General features: G+C 37.4%; 3 protein-coding genes across 3 annotated transcripts; all 3 read left to right on the top strand.

Moving 5' to 3' along the window:
- Positions 1-6,062: 6,062 nt before the first annotated feature.
- Positions 6,063-10,843, top strand: LOC141614676 (uncharacterized). Its single transcript, XM_074433420.1, has 7 exons — positions 6,063-6,130; positions 6,513-6,735; positions 6,966-7,020; positions 7,276-7,830; positions 8,033-9,059; positions 10,446-10,608; positions 10,703-10,843. Exons 1-7 carry the CDS (start codon positions 6,063-6,065, stop codon positions 10,841-10,843), a joined length of 2,232 nt encoding a protein of 743 aa, XP_074289521.1.
- Positions 10,844-11,760: 917 nt separating this feature from the next.
- On the top strand, positions 11,761-13,229 carry LOC141614675 (formin-like protein 1). The gene is made up of 3 exons (XM_074433419.1): positions 11,761-12,140; positions 12,662-12,754; positions 13,074-13,229. The coding sequence occupies exons 1-3, from the start codon at positions 11,943-11,945 to the stop codon at positions 13,227-13,229; spliced, it is 447 nt and encodes a 148-aa protein (XP_074289520.1). The 5' UTR covers positions 11,761-11,942.
- A 1,264-nt stretch (positions 13,230-14,493) lies between these two features.
- LOC141614674 (uncharacterized) lies at positions 14,494-15,332 on the top strand. Its single transcript, XM_074433417.1, has 2 exons — positions 14,494-14,617; positions 14,683-15,332. Exons 1-2 carry the CDS (start codon positions 14,494-14,496, stop codon positions 15,330-15,332), a joined length of 774 nt encoding a protein of 257 aa, XP_074289518.1.
- Positions 15,333-20,239: the final 4,907 nt, after the last annotated feature.

Below are 20,239 nucleotides of genomic sequence, written 5' to 3'. Positions count from 1 at the left end.
AAAAAAATTGGCTTAAAATGATTACCCTTAATTCTCTAACTAAAGACAATTTACCAGTAAAGAGAGATATATTAAATCTATGTGTACTTGAATTTCACTCTAATGATGAAGTTTAGCACAGTCCCGAAATCATTAAACCCTAGGTTATAAATAGAATAATGAAACTCAACAAAAATAAACAAATATAGAAATGATTCGGTATGCATTACCAAATTCGAGGGAGTAGTTAAATCTATAAAAAAAACCATTACAATTTGATATGCAATATCATGAAATGAATCAAATCATGTGAATGGAACCATACCTGCTTGTTGACCTCGACCGCAACACAATATCAGCCTTCAGGACGTAAGTCGGATTCCGTCAGGATGTGGTAGATATTCGTAGCTGGTTTTATGAGAAAAGAGTATGTTGTCAATATGAATGGCTAAACAACCAAAAGTATGAGTGTTTACGAATGAAACCATGACTCAAAGCAATTTCAGCAAATGTGAAATGAAGTGGTGGTCTGTATTCTAGACGTGTATAGAATTGACTCCATTTCACTCATTGCATATGTGTCATTTCATACAAAAGTAGCTAAAAGTCATAACAACTCCAACTGTATCAAACTATCATGCATCCAATTAAGATATCATCATATGTGGCCATTCATTTTGCCCGTTTGTTTCCTTTTTGAATGATATTAATACAACAAACATTAACAGTAGCTGCAACAACATCAACCGTATTAGCAGCTAATAAACATCAACCATATTTTGCGGGGAAGCGGTAAGTTTTGCTAGGTGAAATTGTAGGTCCGGGCACTTGCCGTGATTATACGGGAAGAATTTGTACACCGCGAAGCCTAGGCTTTAGTCCGTGGAGCCCAAAACCTGCAAAATTCGACTTAAATCGTAAATCGAAATATACATAAACAAACTCAATCAAGTCTTAGCTTCAGACGAACACAAACAAACCATAAATTAAGTTAGAGCGTATACATTTCGGCGGCACCAATAGAAACCAAAAACCAAACAGAAACGCAGGTTTGAAGGTGCAAGTTGAACTTACCGGCGGCGGCGTAGGTCAGTGAAGCAGCAGTCGGAAGTCGTAGTTAAATAGCAATCTGAGTTAAATAGGAAAATTGATTGCCATTGGTAGCCGGTTGGAGAAACGTATGAAGATTATGAGCAGGTTATAATTGATATAGTAATTGAATCATTGATTTGTGATATACGTAGTAATTGATCATTCATAAACTTTGATTTGGGTTAAATGAGTTTAGCATTGATTTGTGGAACGGATTAGGTTAGGAAGATGAAGGGTTTTTATTTTATTTATTTTTTTCCATTTTTACGTCTATTGTAGGGTGATTTTAGAATGTGTGATTTTTAGTCTTTGAAAGCCATTTAGATATGCCACGTAGGATTTTCTAATTACCCCTCAACTAACCTTTTTATATTATTGTATAAATTATTGTTTTTAATGCAAAAATATTTACACTCTCTCTTAGCCTTTAGATTTAACAACAAACACTTCTTGTCCTTTAGATTTGAGGTAATGGACCCTTCACTAGTTTTTGGGTAGGAAAAGGATCCCTGCTCATAAGTTTCGCGATGTTATTAAAACAAAAGGTCTTCATTTAGATGGCTAGTTTGTTTGAAAGTTTTAGACTGTTTTATGTGACATGGTTAGTTGTGATCATTTTTAAAAGGTAACATTTTACCATACAAATATTATCATTTTAATGTTGTTGCATCTCACTATAAAAATGATTAATAATCATTATATATACTCCCTCCTATTCAGAATAACTGTCCCATTTGCCATTTCCGTCTATTCACAGAACTGTCCCATTTGCCATATTTGGACATGTTTTTTGACTTTCCTACCATTGGCTATTTTCTTTATTTACCACCCCAACTACCCCTAAACCATCACATTCAATACTTTTCATTATTTAACTCCTATATTCTTACCCTTATACAATATTTTTCATTATTTTAACTTCATTCCTTAATTTTTGTGCCATTGTACAAATGGGACAGTTATTCCGAATAGAAGGGAGTATAAAAGAATACTCTTTTCCTGCTGATGTGGCAACATGTGGAATAAGAAAAAGAGGTTTCAAGCATTAACGGGACAAAATTGTCCAAAAAATTAAACAACCTATTATGCTCTATAAAATTGAAGGGCAAAATCGTAAATATATTTTCATCCACTTGCAGTGCCATTTCCATTTCCAAAAAAAAATTGGCACGTTGGACAAACAACTCGAACCTTTTACAATTACCAAGATACTGCACCATTCTTACATGAACAAATCAAATCATCTCCTCATCAACACCACCACTGTTACTAAGACCATCCCCAAGCAAAGGTCGCGCTAACAAGGTCACGACCCGATTTTACTCTTAATCCCACCTTATTAATATTGACTCATTTTCACCCTCCCAAGCAGAAGGTCGCGACTTAGGTCATTAACCCACTCATTATCCACTTTACAACATTCTCAATCATTTCTCACCTTCTCTACACCACTTTTCTCTCTCTTACTTTTACAAATATTTTTCCTAACATTTTATAAATCTATTTATTTTTCTATTATTTTAAATATCTTAATAAAATAAAAACTACTCCAATACTTTACGACTATATTAATCTTATGGACGTACTTTACAGGAAAAAATTTAAATAACAACGTTATAATTTTGAAAAATGATTAGTCGATTTCATTAACAATTAAAAAAATTTATTGAAAAACATAATTCGACATATAAAATACCGCATACATGATTAAAAAAATTTGTTCATTTGAATTTGTTCATTTGAATTGTTCATTTCTCACCTTCAAAAAATTTAACTCATCACCACCGATTCACCACCTCGAAAATGAATTGTTCATTTGAATTACTTCGGGTGGTAGTGTGTTGATGGGTTGCTTTCGTGTAACCGTGATTCTTCGTCTGTGATTATGTTTACGGTTTTATTTCAAGCATGGAAAAACAATTTTTATGTGGTTGAATTATTGTTAGAAAAACTTTTGCGGTTGGAATGAAATGGTTAATTGTTTGCCATGTTTGATTCTTTCTCTGTTATTGGGTTTCTGGGTGTGAATATGAGTTAATTCGTTTACTCTTATAGTCTTATCAATTAAATTGATTAACATTAAATGTTAGTTTGCCAGCTTGATCAACGAATTGGGTTCATTATTGCCTCCTTCGGTTTTGTACCCTTATAATTTGCATAGTCTCATTTTTGCGATTTAATTGTTTTTTTTTTTCCCGAAAATATCAGTCCAAGTCAAAAGTCTAACATATCATTTAGATTTTGTTCGTCTCATCATATGGGACTGATACCCAAGTGGAGAAAATGGTAGGTATGCAATGATTTGTTCGTCGAACCAAAACAGGAGCATGAAACCTCATTTGTGCTGAAAAAAATAAGGGTTTGACGTCTCATCGATCATATAGGACTGGTATCCAAGTCAAGCTTCCTGGACCTTCTTGTGCTCATCTAACTCCATACGGCGGGAACAGGGTTGAATGTACGCGAATGAATTAGCACCGGTATCAATGAGTTTGCTTATGGAGTTAAGTACGATACAATGAAACTATATAAGCCGTGTACTTAATTATTAATGCAATATAAGCTCTTTTCACATTGCCTATTACACTAATACCTGCAGAATTTATGTTGGTAGTAAAGAGTCCCAATTGTTAAACCTTTATTTCGCTTTTTAAGTGAATTTCTGTTTCGATGGGAGTTCTGCATGCCCGTTATTTGATACTTCCTTTGTGGTAATTTGAAAATCATTGATAATCTATTACCTTTCACATCCGCAAGGATGTTATAGATTGATCGAAGATCAATCTATTTTTCCTTACCTTATAAAAAAAAAAAAAAACTTTATTTCGCTTAAGTTATACTTCGTAGTATGTTAATAGTTTGATTATATGTATGTCCGGTTTAATTAATTCATTTTTCGATGTTTATAATGTGTTACTACCTTTGTCCCAATTATTTGTCTGCCTTTTTTATTTTGTGTGAGGGGGTATTTTAATCAAAGGCAACGAAGGAAGTACTTATTAGGCCCTGTTCTTTTGGACTGAAACGGATCTGATCTGAACTGAACTTATAGGATATGAACTGAACTTATAGGATTTAAACTGAACTGAACTTATTGGATCTGAACTCAACTTACACGATCCAAATTTAAATTAACTTAAATTAATTTAACTTTCTTCTTCTTCTTCTTCTTCTTCTTCTTCTTCTTCTTATTATTATTATTATTATTATTATTATTATTATTATTATTATTATTATTATTATTATTATTATTATTATTATTATTATTATTATTATTATTACTACTACTACTACTACTACTATAAAAATAAACACAAACTTTTATTGAGATTAAATAAATTTTTTACAATAAATTAGTGGGCAGCCAAGAGAGAACACTGATAAGAAAATATAGTCTAAAATACAAGGTAAGATAATAAAAAATTTCCACTTTATATACATTGGTTTGTTCATACATAATACCACAGTTATATTACGATAAAAAAATAATGAGAAGAGCGATAAATAATAATGTATATATGTATCGAATAATTAGTAATGTCAAATGTTTTTGCGTCGATTTTTAAAAATAATACTCTGTATATAACTTTTCCCAACTGAATTTATAGGATATGAACTTATAAGATCTGAACTGAACTAATAGGATCTGAACTAAACTTATAGAATCTGAATTGAACTGAACTTATAGGATCTGGCCTGAACTTATAGGATCTGTACTAAACTGAACTTATAGGATCTAAACTAAACTGAACTTATAGGATTTGAACTGAACTTATAGGATCTGATCTGAACTAAACTAAACTTATAGGATCTGAAGTGAACTTAAATTAAGTGACTTTAAGGCCCTATTCTTTTGGACTTAATTTCAGTTCTTATAAATTCAGTTTAGTTCAGTTCAGCTCTATTAAGTTCAATTCAGTTCAGTTCAGATCAATTCAGTTTATTTCAACATTAATAATATTATTCTTATTTTATATTCTTACGGTTATCATTATTGTTATATTAATCTATTTAATATTTTTATTATTATATTAATATATATTTTATATTTATTATATTACTATTATTATTTTTGTTATTATTTTTGTTATTATTTTATTTATATTTAATATATTTATTTATTATTATATTATTATGACTAATATCAATATTAGTAGTATAAAGTATTATTATTGTTATTATTATTATTATTATTATTATTATTATTATTATTATTATTATTACTACTACTACTACTACTACTACTACTACTACTACTACTACTACTACTACTACTATTATTATTATTTATTAATATATTCATTTTGATTAATATTATTAATAATATATTTATTATTATTACTATTATTATTAATTGTTAAAATTATTTATAATATTTATATTATAATATACTTATCATATTTATTTTTTAGTTATTATAATTAATATGTTGTATTATTTAATATTATATTATTATTATTAATGTTATCATTTATATTATTAATATATTATTGTTATTATTATTACTATATTTATTATTATATTACTCCCTCTTATTCAATGTTTTCTTCCCTATTTCATTAAACGGATTATTCGGGGTTTTTTTTCTCCTTTCTTATTTTGAAAACTTTTTACTCTTATTTTATTCATTCATTTCTCTTATCACCAAACCCCACCTAACTTTTACTCTTATTTTATTCATCCCTATCTCCTATCATCATACCCCACATAACTGACAGTTTCTTATTTAATTTCCAATTATTCATTTCTCTCTCCAATCCACAAACTCCACTATCTTTATTTATTCATTCTTTAACTCCCTCCTTAATTCTTGTGCCCCAAAACAAAGGGAAGAAAACACTGAATTGGATGGAGTACTATTTTATATTATATTATATTATATTATATTATATTATATTATATTATATTATATTATATTATATTATATTATGTTATATTATGTTATATTATATTATATTATATTATATTATATTATATTATTAATAATAATAATGAATAATATTGTTATTGGAATGAATGTGGCAACCGAGATTTTTGAACCAAGCAGCCGGTTTCCAAGGTGAAAAGATGAGCACAAATTGCAAAGATTCCATTCGAAAGCGACATCAAATGGTCCCCTTTTGTACAAGCAAAATGCCAAGCAAGGAAGTAACTATAAACATCAATATGACAACCCTTTGTCACGGTTTTTAACAGTCCAATGAGCTGTCCATTTAGCCTTGTTCTTTGTATTTTGTCAACTTTGTATCTTTTGTTTTGTTCCTCTTTTATTTGTAGCCTTTAGATTAAGTCTTAGATGGATGGCTATGATTTAGTTGTTTCTCTTTAATTTATGGCCTTAGGATCTAATGTTAGATGGATGGCCTAGATGCTTTGTGAGTCTCTATAAAAGAAGCTTATTTGCCTTGTAACAAATCAGATTTTGAGAATGAAAATTTCAGAGGTTTGAAAACCCTTAAGTCCTTTGCTAAGGATAATGCTAAGGATTATCTGAGAAACCTTGCAAAAAAGAGCTGTTCTGGTGAAGGCATAAGGAGGACTCTGACCATGAAGATTATGTGTGGGTTTAGGGTGAGTGTCGAGGATGTGGAGATGATGGATTCTAGTGAATCATCCTCAGCTCCTGTCCAGGGAAATGTTGTTGATCCGATTGGCTTTGCGGAGGTTGGGCCTGCATAACCTCCTTTTTCACCATGATGGGTTTATTTTGGAATTGTAGGGGTCTCAATAATAAGCTCTCCCCTACAATTCCTAAGCTAAGGGCGTTATTAGGTAGTAAGTATTTGATTTTCTGTTTTTAATTGAGACTAAGTGTAATGCTAGTAGTATCTTCCCTAGGTTTATATCTTTCGGGTTTGTGAAACATTTTGGCGTGGATGCCATTGGATCATCAGGTGGCATTTTGGGTGGGATGGAAGAAGGAGGCTAGAATGAGCCTCGTAATGGCATGTAAGAATTACATCATCCTTTTGGTTGAGAAATATAATGGTCTCTTATGGTATCTTGTGCTTTTTTATGGTGCACCTTGTTTACAATTACGAAATACCGTCCTCATGGATTTGGAAAAATGGATGAAAAATAGCAATTACCCTTTTCTTATTGTCTTAGATTAACTTAGTGTAACAACCGCAAAGGAGATGAAATAGTGTATGAGAGGATTGACAAGGTTTTGGGCTCCCGAAATTGGTTGACTTTTTTTCCCAGACACTGGCATTAAACACTACCCCATTCAAATTTCTGATCATGCACCAATTGAAGTAAACTTACAACTGATTAGGAATGAAGGAAAACGGCCATATAAATTAGATGCATGGGCGCTGGATTATGAGGATTGCCTGCAAGAGGTGCGTTCTGCGTGGGTGCAACAAGACGTAGGGTCACCAAGTTTTCAGGTAGCACGGAAATTGGCACGGGTAAGGTCAAACGTAAAGAAATGGTCCGTTGATAAAAGAGGGGAGTGGAATGCAAAATGGGAGGATTTTGACAAAATACTAGAAGAGGGTATGAACATGGCTATTGATGGGGAGGAAGATGATTTCTATGGTAAGGTAAATGATGAAGTTAGGGAATTCTCAAAAGCAGCTGCTGTGTTTTGGAAACAAAGGACTAAAGTTCAATGGATGGTGGAAGGTGATACATGTACAAAGTTTTATTTCAATTGGGGTAAAGGTAGGGCGAGGAGAATTTTTATTCATGGAATAAAGGGTGATGATGGGGATTGGATCTATGACCCGACCCGGGTTAATAATGAATTCCAAGGTATGTTTAAGAGTCTCTACAAGGAGGGAAAAAAATACCTGGGATCGATCTGAGGATCGAAGTGAGGATTATAACTTTGAGAACATTCTTAAGTATGTGAAAAATAAGATCGCACCGGATAAAGTAGATTTCCTAAAAAAACCTTTTACTGCAAAAGAGGTACGTAGTGCTGTTTTTCAAATGGGTGGGTTGAAATCACCAGGACCTGACGGTATACCAGCTTACGTTTTTCATAAATGTTGGTTTTTCATCAAAAAAGATTTTACTGCGGCTGTTTTATCCACCCTTAACTCGGGAAGAATTTTAAGGGAATTAAATAGGACATTTATCGCCCTTATTCTTAAGACGGACAACCCGGAGGGGATCTCTGATTACAGGCCTATAAGTCTATGTAATGTGTTCATGCGTATTGTGTCAAAATGTATTATAAATAGGATTTCCAACGTCATGGGAACGCTGGCTAGTGATTCTCAAAATGCGTTTCTCCCAGGAAGGCACATTAGCGACAACATTCTATTGGCCCATGAGGCGATCCATTATATCACAAATAAAAATATAGGTAAACATGGTAAGTGTGCTTTCAAAGCAGATATGAGTAAGGCTTATGATAGAATTAGATGGGACTTTTTGGAAGCAGTTCTGGTAAAGTTTGGTTTTCCTGAGAATATCGTAACACTCATAATGAATTGTGTCACGATGGTGAACTATGGGGTTCTTTTTAATGGGTCACCATTGCCTCAATTCAAACCACAGTGTGGGTTACGACAAGGTGACCCTTTATCTCCTTTTCTCTTTATTCTGTGTATGGAGGTGCTGGCTGGGTCCATTGAGAATGTTGTGGAGTTGGGAAGAATTAAGGGTATTGAACTTTGTAGAGGAATTAGACCCCTATCCCATGTTTTCTTTGTAGATGACTCGATTTTCTTTTTCCATGATAAGGATGACTCAGCTTTTCATCTAAAAAGTAACATTGATAGTTATTGTGAAGCATCGGGGCAGATGTTGAATTTGGAAAAATCTGGTATTCTATTTAGCCCAAGCACAACCTTAGCAAAGGCGCAGCGGATTATGGGAATTTGTGGGGTAAGAAATGGTAAGGGTATTGGGAAGTATCTGGGAATACCGGTTGAATTCCAGGCTTCTAAACACGGGATCTTTAGGTCTCTTTTGGAGTATGTTACAAGGCGTATTTCTTCTTCGAATGGCATTTTCCTATCACCAGCTGGGAGGTTAACCCTTATTTCTCAGTTCTATCAAATTTATCAAATTAATTTCTATCGGTTGTCAAAATACTGCACTAGTAGAAAAAGTCCTATTAACATCGCCATAAAGACATCGGTTTTATTTGAAACGATGTAAATGTTTATAAATAACATCGGTTATTACAAAACCGATGCAAAACCGATGTAATATGTGTACAACCGTTTTCCCCTTACATCAATTATTCTTAAAAAACGATGTATAAAAATGTTAGGGACATCGGTTTTAACATAAACGATGTAAATAGGGTATCACTAACATCGGTTTTAAATGACTGATGTAAACATTTTATGTTTACTGCAAAAGATTAGCCCTAGAGTCTCTTGTTCACACGACCCTTCACTTTCCCTTACCATCCACAGTATCCTTCATCTCTCACAAGTTACAATCCCTCTATTTTTCTATTTACTTGCCTCGCTCTTTTCTACTGTCTTCACCAATAACGCCTGCCGCTAATTTCCGTCTCATTTGTTTGTCCGTCTCTCTCTCCCGTCAAACATGCATCATGCCTGTATTTTTTTATATCATCGAAGAGGTTTAATATGCAGGAAGACCAGATTTCATCTCATCCTCTATCCATTTTTAAATCGTTAGGGAATTAGCTCCTCCAAGCACAATCGGGATCTCCGATTTCGATGTGATGCGATACCACCCGTTGTGTATTCTTACCATATTTCCTCGTCTTTTTCTATTTTGGATGGATTTTTCAGGTGAGTTGTCCTTTTATTTTTATGTTATTTCTTTGATTCAATTAATTTTGAGCCATCTTCTTTCGATAGCTGATTCTGATGACGGTGTCGATACCACCCGTTCCCATTTGTTTTTGATCAGTTATTTCCGATTCAATTCAGTTGTTAAGTTTGAGTTTCGATTTTAATTATGTCAGTAGTTGTTGTTGTTGTTGTTATCCGATTTCATATCTTCATATTTACTTGATTTTCTTTCTAATTTCGTCTATGAAGCTAATTGATTTCTCTACCAGTTAGGGTTTTATTTCGAACAACTCCTTTCATCATTCTCAGTATTCTACACTTTTCTTTAGTTTGTTCCATTTACTTTAGATTTTGTTTAATAATAAGGGTTTATTAAATGGTCATAAGATAAGGCAATGAGAAAGACTAACCTGTACATTGAACAACTCTACATTCAAATTTGACAAGACTTGCTATCCAACATTTCGTGATTTTAATTATTTATGGTTCGTGAGTTGAAGTCAACTACTCACTCAATTGTGGCATGCATGTTGTTTCGATATACGTGGTTACTGGACAAATTTTCCATGAAGTTTCAGTTTATTCTGTAATATACTTTTATCTGTAGTCCATGCAAAGCTTATGATTCATTTGATATTCTAGCCAAAATTCTAATCTGAAGGTTGTCACAAATGTTTCAAAAGTCTATCCTAAGGACGAGGAAGCTCCAGCTGGAGGTGTTGATGACATGACAAAGCTTGCAGACTTTCATGAACCAGGAGTCCTTTCTAACTTAGCCATTAGATATTCAATAAATGAGATATATGTAAGCCGACATTAGTGGGTTTTGAGACAACAAGTCTTTATATAGGTGGTGTGTGCCCATGTTCTTGAATAACCAGGTTTCATGTCAATTGCAGACATACACAGGAAGTATTTTTATTGCAGTTAATCCATTTCAAAGATTACCTAATTTGTATGATATTCACATGATGGATCAATATAAAGGAGCACAATTCGGGGAGCTCAGTCCCCATGTTTTCGCAATAGCATATACTTAATACAGGTGACATCTACTGTCAATATTTTAATTTCTCCCCCTTTTTATAGCATCCTAATCTTCCATGGCTGACACATCTGTTGCAACAAGGGCGATGATTACTGAAGGAAAGAGTAATTCAATCCTGGTTAGTGAAAAAAGTGGTGCTGGTAAGACTGAGACAACAAAGATGCTTATGAGATATCTTGCATACTTGGGGAACGAACTGGTGTGGAAGGTCGTACAGTTGAGCAACAAGTTCTCGAAGTAAGGAGCTCTAACCTCTGATTTTTTATAGGTGATACGAGTATTGTATTTATTCAGCCACCCTGACAAGGTTATGCTATTAATATTATTAATCCCTCTATTCATTTTAATTCACTAGATTTTCGTTTTCTGGACTTTTAAATTAATTCACTACATTCCATTTTTGGGTAAGAAATAACACAAAAAACACTTTCAAATGAGTGTGGGCCTCATTCTTCTCTCAAGTATTCTCCATCTTAAGTTTGTTGAAAAAATGCAGTTTGAAAATAATGCTGCACTGTTTTGTCTAATATTGGATATCTATTCTGTTTTAGTCTTCTAGAAAGAGAAGAAATAGCAAGTTGATTCCTGTTTGGTCATGTGACAGTCCAATCCGGTTCTTGAAGCATTTGGCAATGCCAAAACCTTAAGAAACAACAATTCAAGGTCAGTATGAATCATTTCCCGAGTGTCCTATATAAATATCTGGCTTATGTTTTTGTCCTAAATCTAGTCATAATCGTGTTTTTTCCTTCAAAAAGTGTACTAAAAAGCTGATTGTTTTTCTGCATTCCCGAGTGTCCTTTATAAACACTTACAAAAAGTTGTTATCGCTATCTATTGAAATATTGGTCAAAGTCAGACATTATTTAGCCACCACCATCAATTTTAGACATTATTTAGCCACCCCTTCTATAATTGCATCTATATTTTAATTTTCTAAATTTCTCTCATGGTTTGAAATCCATTACAATGTCATAAGATATGTATTTGTATGGCAGGGAAGGACATGTAAGTCATAAGTCATAACGCACTAGTTTTGTACAGGTAATGCAGAGACACTTGGAACGGAGCTTCTGGAGAGTTTGCTAAAGATGGCTCCTACCAAGGAAGAAGAACGCAAGCTGATGGAATATAAGGATGATTCACCTGTCAAGCTTGGACATGCCGAGAAGTTTCTGAAGGCAGTGATTGAAATACCTTTCGCATTCAAAAGGGTCGAAGCAATGTTGTATATTGCCAATTTTGAGTCCGAGGTTAAGTACTTGAAGAAGTCTTTTGAGACATTAGAGGTAACTGCCCTCCTTCCCCTTTTTAAGACCTTAGATGAATTAGTGACCCTCCTCCCTCCTTCCGCTACTTTGCCAGTTGTATTAAAATTCTTGCGTCACGATATATAATTTCCTGCAACAAAGAAAGAGCGACACTTTAATGAACTGTACTGAACAATGAACATCATCAGCATACCTATTTAGCAGACTTGGCAAACAGGTCCTTCAGGTTGTTTATGGGGATTTTCACTTCGGGTAGGGTCACATGGCTGTGTGCCCGTTTCAGGTGCTATTATCAAGTCATCTTGGGTAGGCTAGTTCGAGTCAGGCCAGTTTTGACTAGTTTTTCTTCAGAAACGCTCGAGTGGATGGTATAGAAGTTTCAAGTTTCTAATAACGATCAACTAACTGTACACAAAATGGAAGTTTATAATAACAGTGTCACTACATGATTAAGATACGGAGTAGAAGATTTAGATGCTGATGTAGGTTGTCGTCTGCCTTAAAAAATTGGTAATCGTGCTTCTGTTTTACTATGACAGGTAGCATGTGACGAACTACGGAGCAGCAGACTATTCTTGAAACTTCTAGAAGCTGTACTAAAAACAGGAAACCGCAACATCGCTTATTGCAAGGTTAGCATATCTCTATAATGTTCATTTTTTAATACTAGGCTATAATTGTGAAGTTGCCCTGGTTCATTTAGTACCTACAGGTACTAAATTGTTGGGATGAATCTCAGGATTTTTTGTTCACTATCTTGTTGCAATGTGAACCTGTGTTAGGGGATTTTTGTCTTTTATGAGCTCTCCTGTTATCAAAAGACTGGGTTTTATTTTTTTTTTCCTCTTAATTATCTACTACTGATGTAATCCCATTGTTTTATGATTTTTTTTGGTTTGAAGCCTTAAAGAGTTGAAGGTTGTGTTAAGTTTCACTTTATTTGCCATACAGGTGATGGGTTGGGAGAAGGATATGGCATGCCTGGTCAAGGCGGAAGTGGTAAATTGCGTGTGTCGGTTTGTAGCTTGTAAAAGCTGCCAAGAAGTGGTAAAGCCGCCAAGCCATGAAGATTTAAGGATGAAAACTCGACACAATGTTGGTAGTTAGAAGGAGCTCAAATATATGGAACAAACAAGGAGTATTACACTATTATATTAGTTTTTTAATTTTCATTTTGTATCTTACTATCAATATTGTCATTATTTAGTCAGAGGTATTCTACAGGTATCTATTTATGTGTAAATCTAAGAATATTTATTTTCAAAACAATGTATATTTATACATTATGGGTTTTGGAAATGTAATTTTTTTTAATTGATTGAAGCTCTCATTTGAAGCGTTTTCCCCATTAAAAACGCCTCAAATGTATTTTTTTTAAATAATAAAAATACCTATTTACATCGGTTTAGTCAATAAATGATGTAAATAAGTTGATATTTACATCGGTTCTACACCAAAAACGATGTAAATTAGATGCTATTAACATCGGTTTTACTTAGAAACCGATGTAATTGAAACAAATTAACATCGGTTTTCACCTATAACCGATGTTAATTGTATACTATTTACATCGGTTCTAAAACCGATGTTAATGTAAAAATACTAAATACGTCGCCCTCAGAAACATCGCCACAAAAGCGATGTAAATGGGGTAAAATAACCGATGTCAATGAGACTTTTTCTACTAGTGCTGGTAAGTGTGGCAAGGAGGATTAACTCTCTCTTGTCGCAATTTTGGTGGGCTGTGAGTAATCTGGGTTAGAAAATCCACTGGTGTAGTAAGAATTTTCTGAGCATACCTAAGTGCAGGGGAGGGCTAGGAATTAGAAATGTGGAGCGCTTAAATAAGGCTCTTCTGGTAAAACATGGATGGAGACTTGTATCGGTGGAGGAGTCTTTCTTTAGTAAGGTTTTCCAAAAAAAATTGGTCAGGGGATTTGAGATAAAGGCAGGGATGTACCCAAAAAATACGAATGGGGTTTCATGGGGGAGCGAAGTGTTCTCTATGGTTTGGAACTTATCATGGAAAAGGTTGGGTGGAAACCAGGGATTGAGTCGAACCTTAACATATGGACTGCTAACTGGGTGAATGGCGTGTGGCCGGAGCCAAGGGATTGCCTTTAGGAACCTCAATTTCTTCACTTGGGAGACTTGCTAGTTAAGAATCAGTATACTTCAAATTGGAAATAAAATGTGTCCCTGGTTAACTTCCTTTTTAAAGAAGATTCTGCTAAAGAATTCTGGCATCACCCGTTGCTCGATCCCGGATTAAGGGTGAAGTGTTCTGGCCATTTACGGAGGATGGCACCTACACTTTAAAAGTGGGTATGGTATCATCCATGAAAAATATTTGGAAACCAAAGGGTCAGCGATGGACAGGTCGCGGATAAATGAGAATGGAAAAGACTTCTGTAGGGTGAGACTCTGGCGATTGCCATATCCTTCTATGTGGAAAATCTACTTATGGAAGATTATCACGAACACATTGCCTGTAGGTAACTAGGTAAGGAGTTTGAAAAACGAAAAATTGGCGAAAACTTTATGTGTAGTATGTGTGCAGATTGTGGTTCATGCATGGAGACTCTAGAGCACCTATTTAGGGACTGCAGCATCTCAGCTAGGATATGGGCAGGCTCGGAGCTGGGCATTAGAGGTGAAAGTGCTACAAGAATTAAGATTGGTGATTGGATAATCAGTTGGATACGTTTTCTTTTAAAGCTGGAAGGGGGAGAGAAGAGGATTCTCAAATTCATGGCTATTCTTTGGGGAATCTGGCTACTACGGAATAATATCATCTTTAAGGAAATGACAGTGGATCCTTTGTCACTTTTCAGGTTCCTTTCTATGAATATTGAGGTTAGTCTGAATGGTTTTCAGCAGGAAGAGGAACGACGGAAAGAAAGACAAAGTACTCATGGTTTGGGGTGTAATGCTTTGGAGAGTGACTTGGGGGCTTTGCGCGAAGGACATCCTTTTTTTGTTATTGGAAAGCCGGGACAATGTAGGGGTACGAGGTTGAAAGTGGACGCAAGCTGGAAAAAAAATCTTGATGCTGCTTGTGGATGGGTGGTCTATGACAGCTCGGGGATGGAGATTGTTAGAGGTTATAGTAAATTGAAAGCCGAATCGGCTTTACAGGCGGAAGCGGTGGGTGTACGAGAGGTTCTAATATGGGCAGGAATAGAGGCGAACTTCATCTGGAGGTGGTGACGGATTGCCTTAAGCTGATTAACCAGGTAGCGGGGTTAGAAAAGGAAAGTCACATCATTAAAAGCGTGATTGATGATTTACGATGTCTTTGTGTTTATTTTCATTGTGTAAGCTTTAGTTTTGTTCCTAGATATCTTAACCAGATAGCTCATGGTCTGGCACGCCAGGCCATGAGAATGTAGAATGTCGAACCTTTATTTACTCTTGCCAAAAAAAAAGTCCTTTGCTTAGTGTTAGGACAATCCTATCTTTGCTTAGTGTGAGAGAACCTCCATTTGCTTAGTGCTTTGGAGCGGAGTTGAGTCCTTGCTTCGTGATCTCGGGCAAAACTACTCCTAGGCTTAAACTTGCTTCGTGATCTCGTTTAAGTCATATCTTGTTTATCTCACGCCCATCAAACGGTATTTGTTGAATGCAAAATCGGGCTCATAGTGAGATGTTTTTCTTGTTCATTTCACGTCCATTCACACGGGTTTGTTGAATGCAAAACTGGGATCATAGTGAAATGTTTTCTTTTAATCTTTCATTTTATGTTCAAATAAATCCTCACAAAACAACCCAAAACCAAAACAATACAAATACACGAAAACAACCTGTTTCAATGAAGATTAAACAGTCCGTCTGACTGTTCGTTTTTTTATTTTTGCTCCTGTTTCGTGTCGATTGTTCACTGGGTTTGTTTTGGGTCGTGGCTCTTCATCCCTTTTTCATATGCTCATGCTAATGCGAGGGCGATAACAAGCCAAGCGGTTTCCAGGACCGTCCTATTCCTAGCCCGGTTTTAAATCTCTTTTTATGTTAATTTTGGGGTCATTTTCAAAGGTCTTAAATTTCTTTGCAATTGTTGTCCTTTTTGCTGTGTTTTTTTGGGCCTACTTTGGGTTGATTAAGGATCACCATCTCGTTTTACTCTAGTTATAATATTTATTATTATTATTATTGGTATTAGTTTTATTATTATTATAATCTTTTATTTTTATTTCAGTTTAGCTCTATTAAATTCAGTTCAGTTCAATTCAGTTCCATTAAGTTCAGTTCAGTTCAGTTCAGACAATTTCAGTCCAAAAGAACATTGCCTAAGTCCAAATGAACAAGGCCTTTTAGCTATATGAAATATATTGATGAACAAAAATGATAAATCATCAACTATGGACTCCGTATATATATTGATGTATCAACTATTATAACGATTAAATAAATATATGGAGTAAAATACATTTTCAAAATTTAATAAATAAATATAATTTCTTAAAATATAAAACAACCCCGTGAATTTTCACGGGTGTTACGATATCTCCCTTTTAAAGCCTTCAACGAAATAGCCAGTATGAAATGAGAATTATAGGCTGTTTGACCTAGCTTTACAAGTGCTCTTGTAATTGAAAAAGTAATAGTTAGGTCAAACACCATTTTTTAGAGAGTTTAAAACTACTTTAAAAAAGTTAAAAACAAATAACTACATCCCCAAGAAGTAGAACTGGCAAATTGGTGTTTCTACTTCTACTTTTGATTACACAAGAGTCTATCACATGTCAAAATCAAGTTAAATCAAGTTGTTCCGGGTGTAATTCCAGAGCAGTTTCTTGTTACCACCCGTGCTTGTAGAATGACGTCTTTGATTGAATCCTCCTTTCGGTCTCCTGAAACAATGAACAAACTGAGGGCTCGGCTTTGCGCCGAGCGAACTCACTCCGACGCTCAAGTCAGTAAACTTAAGAGGATTAAGTTGTTGTTACTTGGCGAAGTATATTTTGTAGAGAGATAAGGAAGATATTACCAGATGAATAGTGATTCTTAGGTTAAATTGTGTATATTCTCTCCTCAATGAGAGTTGAGGAGTATTTATAGACTTTCACCTTTTGTCACGTAGTGGCCAAGTGGCCAAGTGGCTAGCAGGTGGAAAGACTTATCTACCCTCGGCCGAGGGACCCATGGCAGGCCGGCGGGCCCTGTTGACTCGCCGCCGAGGGGTCTTGGATATGAGTTCGCGGATGTGTGCCCGGGCTAGTTGTCCCAGTAGGGACCCAAGAGACAGCCGACAGTGCGTCGATTAGGGTTTGTCTAAGTCGTTGACTTGCTTGTGGATATCTTTGACCTTGCTCAATGTGTTGACTCGGTCAGCGGGTGCAGAATATGCCCCATCAATTTGCCCCCAGCGTAGTCTATGCCGTGGTATGGGCTCCGATGTATGTTGAGCGTATATTCTGCGTAAGTAAAAATTTTCTTTCTCGGCCTCTTCTACCTCGGCTTGGTTCTGCATAGGCCGTACTATATCCCCCCTCCACATGGATGTGTAAAGGGCATCTGATGTGGAAAAGAGAGTGACGCTGGCCGAGACCAGGGTTGAGAGTGCCGGTTGTTTTCGATTGCCCCCGGCCGTGCTACCTAGCTTGGTTAATCATGTGGCGGCGGGAGAACAGATACTTAGGAATTTGTTGAGGAAGATGAATAGGCAGAGAGATATGAAGGGGCGTGTTGAAGACGGTTGGTCACTGTTGCATTGATTGACGTTCAACTGTTGCAACGATTGACATTCCGTGGTTGCATGTCTGACACGTGTCTGTTCGCCGATTGGTCGACGTTTCATGGGTCGTGTGCCCCGATTGGTCCTTCTTCATGGGCTTTCCCCTATAAATAGGGCAGTTAGTCCCTGAAATTGGCCACCAATTTCATTTTCTCTAAAATTTTCTTCTCTCTAAACTTTCAAGGGCTTCTTTCTCTTCTAATCTTCAGAGTCTACTTCGGCTAGTGCTTTTCTTCAAGGTAAACAAACAAATTTTTCTCAATCTCTTATTTTGTTAAGTAATTGTTGCTATCATGTCTTCTGCTGATGCCGTACCTAGTAACCGTGCGCCGAGGGGTTCCCCGTCGCGTCTTGATGAGGAGGAGATACTAGACGCCATCCCGATAAGGTCTGGGGGCCCTAGGTCTCCTTCTCCCGAAGTTGATCTGAAAGCTTTGGAGGGTTGGGAGGATGATGATGATGTTGATGATGACGATGATTATGCTGAAAGGGCTCGTCCTAATGAGGGGAGGCAAGACATCATGGATCACGGCGACGCTGTAAGGTCCGCCCGACCGAGCTTGGACCCATAAGTTCGCCGATTGTTCCGCGAAACACTTTTCGAGGGCCATTTCTATTTCGGCAGTGGGGTACAAAATTGTTATCCCCGAGGAGGGTCGGGCCGTCTGTTGCCCTCCCGGGTTGCACCGGCGTATACATCCGGCACTGGAGTACGGGCTCCGGTTTTTTGAATGAATACGTTATGGCCATCATTAGAGCCATGAACGTCGCCGTGGCCTGCACCGCACCCGTTGGCTATTAGGACCATAGTCGGCTTTGTCCGGCTCTGTCTCTTCAAGGGGAGGTCCCAACGGTTAATTTATTCCGTCGGCTTCACCACCTTCGGCCGTCGTTTCCTGGTCGCGTCGGATGGTACAGCGTGCAAATGGAGCCGGGTTACGTCTCCGTTGATAAGCTTTCCTCCTGCAAGGACTGGAAAGATCGGTGGGTGTACATTGAGGTGCCGGATGACTATCTCTGCCCGGTCCTTCCAAAGACAAGTTAATTTGCGGTGCGAGACTAAGGCGGAGCATGACAAATGGGTCACCCGGAATAAGCTTAAGATGGACGCCAGCAAGGTCCCTCTTAATGCGGATGAGAAGCTGGCGATGAGGCTTTTTGAGGCGGAGAAGAATGGGGTGCCGAAGAGATGGATTCCCCCGACACAGATCATTCTTCAGGATGAGCTGCTCTGCCATGTCGGCCTCATACCGACCCTAGCACAGGGTGAGTGGGGTCGGTGTGAGGCCCATCTCTGCTCTCAATGTTTCTGTTTCTTGAACTTCGATTTATTTCTTCTACTTAACTCTTGCTTTGTTTCCTTTGCAGACCACTTTGGACCGGACCTGTCTGAGGATATCCTCCGGAGAATGGGGCTTGCCAAGGACAAGACCGTTGCTGATTTGCATCCTAAGGCTCTAGCCCGTGATCGCAGAACGTCGCCGAATGATCTCATGGATCAGCAGCTGAAAGGCTTGAATGTGGAGGCGGCCCAGGCGAAGGTTGCTAGTAACACGCCGCGCCGAACGCGGAAAACAAAGTCCTCGGCGGCGACGGCGTCGACATCAGTTCCACCTCCCATCCCTTCAGTCCAGAAAGAGACGGTGGTGATCGTTGACATTACCAATGGGGGGGACGCCGATGCGGAGGGATCTCCCCTTGTCCGTAAGAGGAAAGAGCCTACCCCTGCCGCTAATGCTTGTGCTGCTACTGCTGCTACTGCTGCCGGCAAGGAAATGCGTCCTCCGCCCAAGAAGGCCAAGCATGGTACAAATCTATCCTGTGGCTCAGACTTAGCCGGTTCATTAGGCGTTCCTGATGACAGGCTCTCTGGTATGTCCATGTATGTTGACACGGATGCTTTAATTGAATTTTTTGTAGATCAACCGCTGCCGTCTACCGGTCACACTATTGAACGGCGTGCCGAGAAGAAAACTGCGCAGGCAAGTGGTCATGATGCCACCGTTGTCACCTCCCTCCCTCAGCCTTCCCCCTTACAGATTAAGTCGGAGGGCCTAAGTTTAGCCAGGTTGCTGTCAAAGTGGGCTGATACGGCCGGTGCTCTTATTGTGGAGCAAGAGAAGGCCATTCTTTGAAGCCGCCCACGCTCGAGCGGCTCGGCTTGAACTCGACGCCGCGAACAAAGAAGCCGAGAGGGCAGGGCCGAGGCCGAGGAGGCGTCCGTCTTGAGAGGAAACTCGGGGAGGACGCCGAAAGGAAGTCCTCGCCGAGAGAGCCAAGGCCGAGGCCGGCGGGCCGAAGCCGCTAAGCCGCCGGAGGGGCGTGACCAAGTTCGAAGCACGCCGACCTTTATGCTAAGCGAGAGGGACGAATGGAGGGGCAT

The sequence above is a fragment of the Silene latifolia genome, chromosome 11 (genome assembly GCF_048544455.1).
Source record: "Silene latifolia isolate original U9 population chromosome 11, ASM4854445v1, whole genome shotgun sequence".
Lineage (NCBI taxonomy): Eukaryota > Viridiplantae > Streptophyta > Magnoliopsida > Caryophyllales > Caryophyllaceae > Silene > Silene latifolia.
This window is presented reverse-complemented; position numbering and strand designations above follow the sequence as displayed.